This window comes from Primulina eburnea, chromosome 2, assembly GCF_022965805.1.
Source record: "Primulina eburnea isolate SZY01 chromosome 2, ASM2296580v1, whole genome shotgun sequence".
Lineage (NCBI taxonomy): Eukaryota > Viridiplantae > Streptophyta > Magnoliopsida > Lamiales > Gesneriaceae > Primulina > Primulina eburnea.
In genome coordinates this window covers 37,173,877-37,186,621 of record NC_133102.1, presented here as the reverse complement: position 1 = coordinate 37,186,621, position 12,745 = coordinate 37,173,877, and the positions used below count along the sequence as shown (strand labels likewise).

Genomic DNA, 12,745 nt, shown 5'->3' with positions numbered 1-12,745 from the left:
TGTGGTGACTTGATTTCTTTCATTAACTGTAAATTTTGTGTTTGGAATTCAAGCAAATTGTTCCAAGGATTTGAGTGGGGTGTGTGTGCGCAACCAAGAAATTTTTACATGTAGGATGAAGGTTGAATTACAGCGTACGGCTTATGATTGTGGGATTATTGATCTTATCTTGGCCAACTACCCCATTATACATTTCAGGGTTAAAAAGTGAAACCAAGATTCAATATTAAATTTAAAAGCACATGGATACGTTCAATTTCAGGTTCTCAATACAATATAATCAAACAAAGACGGCTATATTCTAAATTTTTGAGAAGAGGGTAACAAAGAATTCACAGCGAGTTTGAAAGATTGTTTTCGGTGGAAAGAAAAACTCCATCGGAGGAGATGGTGAATGGTTAAAAATTGCTTAGATACCAACGTGTGGAAGTAATTGATGGTGAAATTTTATTATACTCTGTGTGGTAATGTGGAAAGTTCAACATAAAAATCATACCAACCACAGCTTTTTTTTTTAAAAAAAATTTATATAGAAATGAAACTCATAGTCTCTATATCATTCGATGAGCATTGGTTAAACTTTTTAAATCACATTAGTCATGTAATCTGCACTAAAAAACAATTATGACAGACTCATCTGAAAAAATTTGATAAAAAAATTGAACTTATGTCTATAAGTCAAACATTTATATGTCAGTTATCTTACTATACCTGACAATACCTAGCATAGAATACGTTGTACTTTATTAAGAAAATACAAATATGGACCATTTGATAGAATTTTTAGTATAATATTTTAAGAGTAACTTATCATCAACCGTAGCTGAAGCAAGATTTGCATATAGAAACGAGTGAAATATGGAACAATACAAACATGTCATTCTTGGGGAATTTGGTTGTATTTAAGTTTATAATGTAAAATCTAAATAAATTATATATAATATTTATTTATTTAAAAAGGTCTAATATGAGATTTATTTTGTTATATTTCAACGTGGAATGCATGCATCACCCACCTGCAAATATTTGTTTTCCACCTTGGGACCAGATTCTCTTCTCCTGGATTTGAATGACACCATTCAGGAGGAACGGGAAAAGGCCGCCGTCTCCTCTCCCCTTCCCCTTGCTCTGTTTCGGTGCCGCCACAAGCGCTGCCATGACGTGAAGAGGGGTTTGGGGTGAGAAGAAAAGACAGTGAAAGATTACCATTTGCATCTCTTATAATTGCTCTTTGTGTTCAATTTGCTTGATTCTATTGCATTTGTTGCGTTTCCTTATAATGGGAGCCTGTTGTTCCGTTCTGAGCATGTGCTGGTGGCTTTCCAACAACGAAACGAACGTCATTTGTTCGTCACATATTGGTACATGATGCTCACATCCTATGCAAAATGATTTTATTGGATAATGATTTGATTTTTGTTGCTATTAGATGGATGTGAGGATGGTGACCAAAAGTTGCCAGCTTTCAAAGAGTTTGGATTCGAAGAGCTCAAGGTTTCCACCTCGGGTTTCTCTGTGGCCAACATCGTATCCGAACAGGGAGAAAAAGCACCTAATGTGGTCTACAAAGGCCTGCTCAAAGATGGCGGTGGTTTTATTGCCATCAAGCGATTCAACCAGTTTGCTTGGCCCAATTCTCGCCAGTTTCTTGTTGTTTCTTGTTTTCTTGAGACCTTTTTTTATTTCAAATGAGTTTCCTACTTTTGTGACAATAACTGCGTTTAGGCAAATTGATTGTGGATGGCAATGATTGACTGAAATTTTTAGGAGGAAGCAAGGGAAGTTGGTAACCTTCGGAGCCCGAGGTTGGCGAATTTGTTAGGATGTTGTTGCGAAGGGGATGAAAGGTTGCTCGTCGCCGAATATATGCCTCATGAAACTCTTTCAAAACATTTATTTCATTGTGAGTTCTTGTCAATCTTGCAACTTATTTGCTTATAGAGCTGGGAGGATTTTTTGAAGACATCAATTTTATGGGGAATAATTGATAATGGCCCTATATATCAATCATTTTCATGCAATACTCGGTGATTTTCATACACAAACATGGAACTTTGATTTGGAAAATCACTATCTAAAACTATTGATTTCAATCGTTGAGTGCTTGGAATAGTATAATTTAAGTAGAATAACTGCAGAATATTATATCTTAATCTAACCTTCAAACTGGGACCCCTTCTAATCTTGGTTTGTGCTACTTACTCTTTGTTGACTGCGATCCTTTCACTTTCATTTTGGAGATTTCTCAGGTCAAATGTCAGCTGTGTTGATTTCTTAGAGTTATTTTTGGCGAGTCATGAATGGATGAAGTTCTTATTTTAAAGCTTTGAACTTATTCTTTACTTAGTTATTTAACTAAATACAGGGGAAAATAAACCGCTGAAATGGGCAATGAGATTGAGAGTGGCCTTATGCATAGCACAAGCTGTAGACTACTGCAGTGGCAAAGGGCGGGCACTGTATCATGATCTTAATGCTTACAGAGTTTTGTTCGATCAAGTGCGCTCTTTCATCCAATGTGTTCTGATAATGCTGTTCTGTTAAGATTACAAATGGATGTATTGTTATGATTCTGACTTTCTTTTACTTTTCCTTTTTTTTCCTGGTCTGACTTTGTTATGCTCAAGAATGGTAATCCCAAGCTATCATGCTTTGGATTGATGAAGAACAGCAGGGATGGAAAGAGTTTCAGTACAAATTTATCATTCACCCCTCCTGAATATTTAAGAACAGGTAATTGATTCTTTCTTGAAGCTTTTCTCACTTAGTAAATTTTGATTATATGGCTCTTCCATGAATGTAAATTATAGATATAGCTAAAGAGTTAGTCAGATAATCTTATCTTAAATATCTTATAAGGTCTTATAGGCTATTGAATCTCATAAGATTTTCCCTGCCGCTTCGTAAATAAGTTTTGAGTTGTATGATACCATTTACTCCCTGAACTTGGAATATGTTTTTAATGCAAACTTTTCATTCATGCAACAAATATTTATACATATTTGAAAATAAGAAGTGTTAGCCTCAGGACATAAAAGGGCTTAAAAGACCAGATGTTTTACTTTGGAAGGTAAAGAAATCATTTTCAAAGTGATATATTACACACTTTAATGCACCTTCTAAGTTTGTTCAAATACCTACAAACATTTTATATAATGTGTGATTGAGTTTACAAGCTTAACCATGTATACTGTTAGGGAATTACGCCGAAGCGATGCCGATCACGATGATAATATTGCCGAAAAATTGCGGAATAAAATAATCAACAAGAACACAAGATTTACGTGGTTCACTCAAAAATAGGCTACGTCCACGGAGCTACTGCAGATCTTTTATAACCGGAGAAATATTACAACAAGTGTACACAATGATACACTAAATATCTCACACTCCCAACCCGAGTATAACCGAGAAAATATTTTCTCTAACTCGCACAAGAGAACAAAAAAAACTCTCTTTTTTTCTCTCTTATACGAAGCTTTGTAATTGCTTCTGGGATAATTAAACAATACGAATTATGCTCGTATTTATAGGCGAGTTTTCCCGTGTAAACACAAGGAATGCATTTATTCTTCTGCTGGCCACCATTCAACCAATTGTACAGGTTTTTGACGAGATGCAAAATGCATTTGCATACAATTCAATGTATTGGCCCGACACCATATTAATGAATGTGGTCCTAACATTTCTCCCACTTGAAGACTTGATTTCAATTATGACTTCACATCATCATTGCAGCAGCTCATATCTCTCCATTTATACTTGCAGTCCGACTGAAGTTGAACACAACTTCAGTTTGTCAATGGTTACTGTCTTTGTGAGCATATCGGCTGGATTCTTACTTCCAGGAATTTTCTCCAGCATCAAAATTCCATCTTCCAGCACTGATCTGATGAAATGGTGCCTAACCTGTATATGCTTTGTCCTAGCATGATAAACAGGATTTTTTGCTAAATGAATAGCACTCTGACTGTCACAGTGTAACGTGCTATCTTCAATCTTCTGACCCAATTCTTCCAGAAAGGATCTCAACCATATCATCTCCTTACTAGCTTCTGTAACTGCAACATACTCAGCCTCAGTAGTCGAAAGCGCAACAATCTTTTGCAGCTTAGACACCCAGCTTACAACTGTACCACCTAATGTGAACACATATCCAGTAGTACTTTTCCTGCCATCCAGGTCACCACCTAGATCGGCATCGACAAAACCTTGTAAGCCCAATTTTGACCTCCTGAAGCATAAAGAACAGCTAGCAGTACCTTTCAAATACCTGAGAATCCACTTAACTGCTTCCCATTGTTGCTTTCCTGGATTACTCATAAACCTGCTCACAACTCCCACTGCATGTGCTATGTCTGGTCTTGTACACACCATTGCATACATGAGGCTTCCGACAGCAGAAGCATAATGAACCTTATTCATATAAGCCTGCTCCTGCTCCGTCGATGGTGATTGTGCTTTGGTTAGTTTGAAATGACTAGCCAAAGGAGTACTCACAGATTTAGCTTCATCCATATTAAATCTGCTAACCACCTTTTTCACGTACTCTTCTTGAGATAACTTCAAGATTCCATTCACCCGGTCTCTTAAGATCCTCATTCCAAGGATTTGTTTTGCAGCACCCAAATCCTTCATGGCAAATTCCTTTGATAAATCTTTCTTGAGTTTATCAATTTCTTCCAGACAAGCTCCAGCTATCAGCATATCATCTACATACAGCAGTAGTATGATATAAGAACCGTCAAACTTTTTCACATAACAGCAGTGATCAGCTTGACACCTTAGGAAACCATTTTCACTCATGAATCCATCAAACTTCTTGTACCACTATCTTGGAGCTTGTTTGAGACCGTACAAGCTCTTCTGAAGTTTGCACACCATTTTCTCTTTTCCCCGTACTTCAAAGCCCTGTGGCTGTTTCATATAAATTTCTTCATCTAGGTCACCGTGAAGAAACGCAATCTTTACATCCAACTGCTCCAAATGTAAATTTTCCTTCGCCACTATTCCAAGTACTGTCCTGATAGTGGTTAATTTAACCACCGGAGAGAAAATCTCAGTGTAATCAATTCCTTCCCGTTGTTGGAAGCCTTTTACAACAAGTCTTGCCTTGTACCGCTTGCTACCATCATGCTCTTCTTTTAACCCGTACACCCACTTGTTATGTAACGCCTTTTTGCCTTGCGGAAGTTCTGTCAACTCCCACGTCTGATTGGATGACAGTGAATCCATCTCATCTTCCATGGCCAACTCCCACTTGGTTGAATCATCATTTTGCATTGCCTCTTCATAGGTCTCCGGTTCACCTTTGTCTGTCAGCAAAATATAATGAAGTGCAGGGGAGTATCTCTCAGGTGGTCTAATGGTTCTCAAAGATCTCCTGAGTTCAATCACCGGAGTTTGTGGGTCATCATCTTGTGCAGTTTCTTCTTCATCTTCCTGGTTACTGGTTTTCGATTCATTCACAGGAATATATGTCAATGGCACTTCATCGGTTTTCTTGACTTCAGGACATTCATCTCCAGCTCCAATGTCTGACTTGTCCTTGTACAGAAGTTGCTCATTAAATATTACATCCCTGCTCCGAATGATCTTCCGATTTTGGTCATCCCAGAAACGATAACCAAATTCATTATCTCCATAACCAATAAAGAAACACTTCTTTGATTTAAGATCAAGTTTTGTTCTGCTTGCTGAATCAATATGAACATAGGATAGACATCCAAACACTTTCAAGAAAGAAAGATTTACTTCTTTGCCGCTCCATACCTCTTCGGGTATTCTGCAGTCAAGCGGTATCGAAGGTCCTCTATTGATCAGATATGCTGCAGTGTTAACAGCATCAGCCCATAATGATTTTGGCAATCCAGAATGCAATCTCATGCTCCTTGCGCGTTCATTCAAGGTCCTGTTCATTCTTTCAGCTACACCATTCTGTTGAGGTGTACCAGGAATGGTTTTCTCCATCTTGATCCCGTTCTGTGCACAATATTTCTTGAACTCATCATCTTCATATTCTCCACCATTATCAGACCGTAAGCACTTCACCTTCAAGTTGGTCTCATTTTCCACCATGGCTTTCCACCTTTTAAAGGTCTCATAAACATCAGATTTATTTTTCAGAAAATAAACCCAAACTTTTCTACTCGAATCGTCAATGAATGTGACATAGTATCTCGAGCCTCCAAGGGATGTCACAGGAGATGGTCCCCATACATCAGTATGAACCAGCTCCAACTTTGCTGCTTTGGGTTCTCTACCGCCTTTTGAAAAGCTCACCTTCTTCTGCTTTCCAAAGATACAGCTTTCACATAGTTGGTGTTCAACAGCCTTTAATTCTGGTAGCTTTTCTTTTGACACCAACATCTTCATTCCTTTCTCACTCATATGTCCAAGTCTATAATGCCATAGACTTGAATTGGCTCCAGCATCCACAGCTGCTAATGTGTCTCTGCAACTGGAAGTCATATACAGTGTTCCAGTTTTCTTTCCTCGAGCAACGATCATAGCTCCTTTGTTCACTTTCCAAGAACCATCACCGAAAGTCACATTGTGGCCTTCATCATCGAGTTGTCCCACCGAGATCAGATTGCGTGTCAATTTTGGTACATGCCTGACTTTGTTGATTTTCCAGACAGATCCATTTGACATCTTCATCCGTACATCACCCATACCTACAATTTCCAAGGGTTTTCCATCAGCCAGGAAAACTTTTCCGTAATCGCCAGCGATGTAATTGTCAAACACATCGCGATCACCAGTGGTATGAAACGAAGCTCCCGAATCCATAACCCAAGAATCAACAGGGCTTTCCATGGATAATAGCAGAGCATCATGTGCTTCCTCAGTGACAGCATTGGCATTATTCTTCGTTGATCTGCAGTTCTTTTTCAGGTGACCAGTCTCACCACAGCTCCAGCACTTCATATTCTTTTCAAGGATGTTTTTGTCTTTGCCATTTCTGGATTTGGATCTACCGCGCCATCGGTTGTAACTCCTTTCACCACTCCTGCCTCTTCCTCTGTTATCAAGATTTAGAGCAGATCTTGATGATGTTGCTTCGTCCGAGTCTTTCCTGCGAACTTCTTCAGCAAGGATTTGATCTCTAACATCATTGAGTTGTAGTTTCCCTTTTCCAACAGAGTTGCTAACCGCTGCCCGCATCGGTTCCCAACTGTCTGGTAAAGACGCCAGAAGAATAAGTGCCCGAATCTCATCATCAAATTTGATGTCCACTGATGTCAGCTGGGAGACAATCGTGTTGAATTCATTTATGTGTTTTGCCACCGAAGCACCTTCTCCCATCTTCAAGTTGAATAACTTCTTCATGAGATGTACTTTATTGTTTGCTGATGGCTTCTCGTACATGTCCGATAAAATAGACATCATTTCCTCCGTGGTTTTGGCCTCCGCCACGTTATGCGCCACGTCCTTTGTTAGGGTCAATCGTATGACACCTAAAACCTGTCGGTCAAGAAGCTCCCAATCATCATCCTCCATCTTTTCCGGTTTCTTTCCTGATAGAGGTTGATGCAGCTTCTTACTGTACAGTTAATCTCTTATCTGTAACCGCCAGAACGAAAAATCTGTTCCGTCGAACTTGTTGATTCCCGGTCCCGATCCATCATCTCCGGCCATCACTTCTCTAACCTTAGCAAAAAATCTAAAAAATCTTTTCTGATGTGGAAGATCAGACAAAGCTGCAACCACAGAGCATACTCAGAATTCTTAAGAAATTTTCACAACAAGGCTCTGATACCAGTTGTTAGGGAATTACGCCGAAGCGATGCCGATCACGATGATAATATTGCCGAAAAACTGCGGAATAAAATAATCAACAAGAACACAAGATTTACGTGGTTCACCCAAAAATAGGCTACGTCCACGGAGCTACTGCAGATCTTTTATAACCGGAGAAATATTACAACAAGTGTACACAATGATACACTAAATATCTCACACTCCCAACCCGAGTATAACCGAGAAAATATTTTCTCTAACTCGCACAAGAGAACAAAAAAACTCTCTTTTTTTCTCTCTTATACGAAGCTTTGTAATTGCTTCTGGGATAATTAAACAATACGAATTATGCTCGTATTTATAGGCGAGTTTTCCCGTGTAAACACAAGGAATGCATTTATTCTTCTGCTGGCCACCATTCAACCAATTGTACAGGTTTTTGACGAGATGCAAAATGCATTTGCATACAATTCAATGTATTGGCCCGACACCATATTAATGAATGTGGTCCTAACATATACAGAGTGACATAAAGAACACAAAAATTCGCGAGTTTATTTATTTATTTGTAATTTCTGGTGAACATTTTGTTGGTTCACTTAAATGAATGGAAAATAAAGTTTGCCTAACTTCATTGTTATAATTTGGCAGGTAGAGTCACTCCAGAAAGTGTAATTTACAGTTTTGGCACCTTATTGCTTGATCTTCTCAGTGGCAAACATATTCCACCTAGCCATGTAAATTGCTTCTTCTTGCTTTATTTAAAAGCATACTTCCAAATTATTCAATGCTGGATTAAGTGTGCTGAAGGTTCATCATGTAGTTAGTAGTGTAGTTGCATCTTAGCATTTTTATTTTGCATTTCTTTAGTTAAAATATATATACATGTTCTTGAATTTGTTTTGGTTTTTTATAATTACATTGGGGTGGAGGGTTTTTGTTCTAACTAGTGTTTGAACCCATCCTCTCCCATTTAATCTGTTGAGAAAAACTTGTGTTTATCATAGATCATACAGAAGGAAATTTTTTTCGAATTTCGACTTGTGTCATGTTGGCTACAATGTAAACTTTGACAATAAGTGCCACCAATGATATTTTTGGTATCTAGGCACTCGATTTGGTACGTGACAAGAACTTTCTGATGCTGATGGATTCTTGTTTAGAGGGCCACGTTTCAAATGAAGATGGAGTTCAATTGATGCAACTGGCTTCGTATTGTTTGCAATCTGAACCTCGGGAAAGGCCAAATGCCAAGTCTCTCGTAGCCTCCCTTACTTCTATTCAGAAGGAAACAGATGTAAATTTTTCGAATTTTATACCATCAAAACCAAATAACTTATAGATAATTATTAAAATCAACATTTCTAAGAACTATAAAGCTACAATTCCTTGGCTAAATTAAACTTGATTTGGGGGGGTGTTAGGAAAATGACTGCATCTTGTTATGGTGTCGAAATTTGCAGACACCATCTCATGAACTCTTGGGGATCGATCAACCTACATCTGCCACACAAAAGCTATCACCCCTCGGTGAGGCGTGCGCAAGATTAAACCTAACAGCTATACACCAGATACTAGAGAAGGTTGGTTACAATGATGATGAGGGAGTTTCCAGTGAGGTTTGTGTTCCTAAAAACTGTGTTGTATGCCATATGTCTCAAAAACTATATAAACTAATTGGATCAAATTTACATTTAGAATGTCTTCTCCCTTGTAAATGTGTATCCTTCCCCCCCACCCTCCCCCTTAGCTCTCGTTTCAGATGTGGACAAGCCAGCTTCAAGAATGCTTGAATTGTCGGAAGCGTGGCGACGCTGCATTTCGTGAGAAAGACATCACCACTGCGATTAGTTGCTACACAAAGGTAAGGCATCGATCTCAATTTTAGGCTATAATGACAGTAGCTTATAGAAGTTACATACCTGAACTTTTTCTTACAAAATTTAGATTGTATGTTCATCGTGATAATGACTAATCTTGAAGTGCTTTCGAATCTATGATACATTATCTGTCACAATAATGTGCAAGGGATATGGCAACTCTTAAACACCGTACTAGACGATTATCAAAAGAGCCATGATAAATTTGTTAAATCTAAATGCCATCCATTTGTGGCTGTGTCGATGCTGATTTCGATTGAGAGAGATTTGAAAGTGCTCTGTTAATGGTGGGATTTGGTTTATGTTTTGCTTTGCAGTTTATAAATGGTGGGATTATGGTCTCCCCAACTGTGATTGCTCGGCGTAGCTTGTGTTACCTAATGGAAGACAAAGTACAAGAAGCTCTGGCAGACGCTTTGCAAGCTCAAATGTCATCCCCAGATTGGCCTGTTGCTTTGTATCTTCAAGCCGCCGCGCTCTTTATTCTTGGAATGGACGACGATGCACGAAAAACTCTCGACGATGGCTCCTCTTTGAGTGCCAAATGGAACATATAAACATTCATGTGTGTGTGTGTGTGTATATATATATATATATATATATATATATATATATAGGTCCAGGTACAATCTCCTGTTCTTATGACAAGATTACGGGTGACTGTCCTGTCCTGACTTACAATCTGGCAGGTCCAATGTCAACCTTGATTGACCTGCTAAAAATTATATAAAATTTTATTCATAAATTAAAAAAATTGGTAAATATTAAAGTTAATCTATAACTTATATTAATTATATTCAACTAATAACAAATTATATACTTCTATATTAAACTTATTATAACAGAATACAAATATTTCAATACTACAATTTTGGATTAATGTTCATTATTCAATATGATGAAAAAAATGTATATATTTATATATAATGGCGGGACGATAAAGCATCGAGAAAAAAATAAATTACAAAAACAAAATATTTCAATGAATATGGAAATTGGAACATGAAGTGTTTTCGTATCCCTCCTTGTTTGTATTGAATATATGGATGACAAAATATTATGTTTAAACTCAGACCCATGTTAAACTCGTCTCGTTCGGAACAGGTTGAAACTCGATCAACGGATATCGAACCAGAACTGAGGTGGGTAACGAGTTTTAGTAAATCCGTCTCGTTGTATGTATATATTAAATAATTTAGATCAGTAATTTATTTAATTTTGTTAGTATATTTAATTTAGTAATATAAGTCTCACTCCTCAAATTAGCAAGTCCTTTATTGACATCAACATTGGTGGGTATTACAACACTCACAACCTCATAAAAAATCGTAAGGTCAATATGTCACATACATATTATATTAGCATATCCATTTTTCCATATTCATTTTAATATTAACATTTATTATTTTTGAGTTTCATTATCCACTTATTCATCTTTGTTCTTATTTTATATTACATAAATATATTTTCAATTTTATTTACACAATTTAAATGATTATTACTTAACTAAATGATAATATTTTTAAATATATTTATTATCTAAAATTATTTTATATTATTTTACGAGTATAATTTAATTAAAATTAAAATAATATTATAAATTTGACACTGATGAGCACTGTCGGCACCTACATTAGTTTGACACGTGATTTTGAACGATAATATGAATGTTCTAAGGGTAAATTGAGAATCAGTCCCCAAATCAAATTCATTTTGTTCCTTACTCTCTGGAGAGAGAAAAAGCTTATCTTAATACCCATATTACCCTTATTCCCTATTTTATTTAAATTGATCCCGCGCTTTTGAAAATGGTATCAAAGCTTTAGGTTGATTTATTTCAAACACAAATTTTATTATTACTAAGTAACTAATTGTATGAGAAGGAGAATTTCGAAAAATTTATGAATCCGAACTTAGGTTCGAGAAAAATAATTTACAAGATCTATTCCAATATTTTGGAATACACACAAGTTTATCTAACCTTGGTTAGATATCAAGAACAGAAAAGGAAGCATCAGTACCCTCAGGTAAATTCTCAGGTAAACTTATGATTCAAGCAAATAAATTTCTGGAAATTGTACCAGACTCCTCTAAGCTCTCTTTAGATCTTAGAGAAATTCAGAAAACAGTACAAAATTATGGCAACATGCTATACTTTGTACTTCAACGAGTTGAAGAAATCCTTAAAAACCAAGAAGAAATTCTTGGAATACTAAAGGATATTCAAACAAGAATCCAGAAACTAGAACAACAACCAAGTTCTAGTAGAAGAACTTCATGAGGCTGGTTACCACCATCATTTGGTACCGAACCTTTGTTACATCAATAAGGGAAGGCCAGAGTGGTGTCAAAACCTTTGACTGAAGAAGAAAAGATGATCAATCTAATCAAGTCTGTCTCAGAAAAGAAATTGATCTGATGACAACTTTAGAAAGGATTGGTTTGGAGGATCTACAAGAACTTGCGGAATCTTTCGAAAATCTCAAAGTAGTAGATCTAATAATGAACACATCAGTGGGTGAGACACCCCCTGCTATAACATGGTCATCTTCTCAAGAACCACCAAGGGAAAGTGTCTCAGAATGTTAACATGAGAGAATCTCAATCTGATTTTCAAATTGGTGGAGGATCACACCCAGCGGGTACAAGGACAAGGAGAAGCCAAATTCCCTTGCACCAAACACCCTATGGGAAGACTGTTTTAGATCCTATACATCTTTAGGGGGTTATGCTTAACCTTGATGTATTAGATTTCAAAAACAGAGAAGATCTCATAGATGATTGGACATCTGCTATGAGAATTGCAGCAGGAACACTCGATCTCAACAAAGAAGGATTCATTAAACTTTTGGAAATGAGTCTTATGGGATCAGTGAAAATTGCTTGGGACATGACCTCATTCGACATGAAGGAGTCAGTCCTAGCTGGTGAATCTCTTAGTGAGATCGCTGGGAAAATGGCTACCCTATTTAAAGCACATTTTATAGGAGTAGACTATTTCAATAGTCAAGATACAGAGAAGAAGAAGAAATATACCCAGGCTCTATATAGTCTTGAATTACACGATATATGTTTGGTAGATGAATACATTATGTTATTCACTAAATATCGATGGAATTCAG

The 12,745-nt window shown here is 37.0% G+C and overlaps 1 protein-coding gene across 2 annotated transcripts; it reads left to right on the top strand.

Annotated features, from left to right (window-relative positions):
• The first annotated feature begins 1,025 nt into the window (after positions 1-1,025).
• Positions 1,026-10,226, top strand: LOC140823085 (serine/threonine-protein kinase BSK5-like). 2 transcript variants are annotated; one of them, XM_073184211.1, is made up of 10 exons: positions 1,026-1,361; positions 1,430-1,650; positions 1,768-1,903; positions 2,366-2,499; positions 2,628-2,733; positions 8,395-8,480; positions 8,852-9,040; positions 9,207-9,362; positions 9,494-9,607; positions 9,941-10,226. In XM_073184211.1, the coding sequence occupies exons 1-10, from the start codon at positions 1,280-1,282 to the stop codon at positions 10,178-10,180; spliced, it is 1,464 nt and encodes a 487-aa protein (XP_073040312.1). In that variant the 5' UTR covers positions 1,026-1,279; the 3' UTR covers positions 10,181-10,226. The 2 variants fall into 2 exon arrangements, with proteins under 2 accessions (XP_073040312.1, XP_073040313.1); XM_073184212.1 differs by having other exon boundaries at positions 1,041-1,178.
• Positions 10,227-12,745: the final 2,519 nt, after the last annotated feature.

Excerpts from the sequence above, each read along its gene's own strand:
- LOC140823085 (XM_073184211.1), top strand. The coding sequence starts at position 1,280 with ATGGGAGCCTGTTGTTCCGTTCTGAGCATGTGCTGGTGGCTTTCCAAC. Across the intron at positions 1,362-1,429 it reads CATTTGTTCGTCACATATTG|ATGGATGTGAGGATGGTGAC; the intron begins GTACATGATGCT and ends TGTTGCTATTAG. Across the intron at positions 8,481-8,851 it reads AACATATTCCACCTAGCCAT|GCACTCGATTTGGTACGTGA; the intron begins GTAAATTGCTTC and ends TTTGGTATCTAG.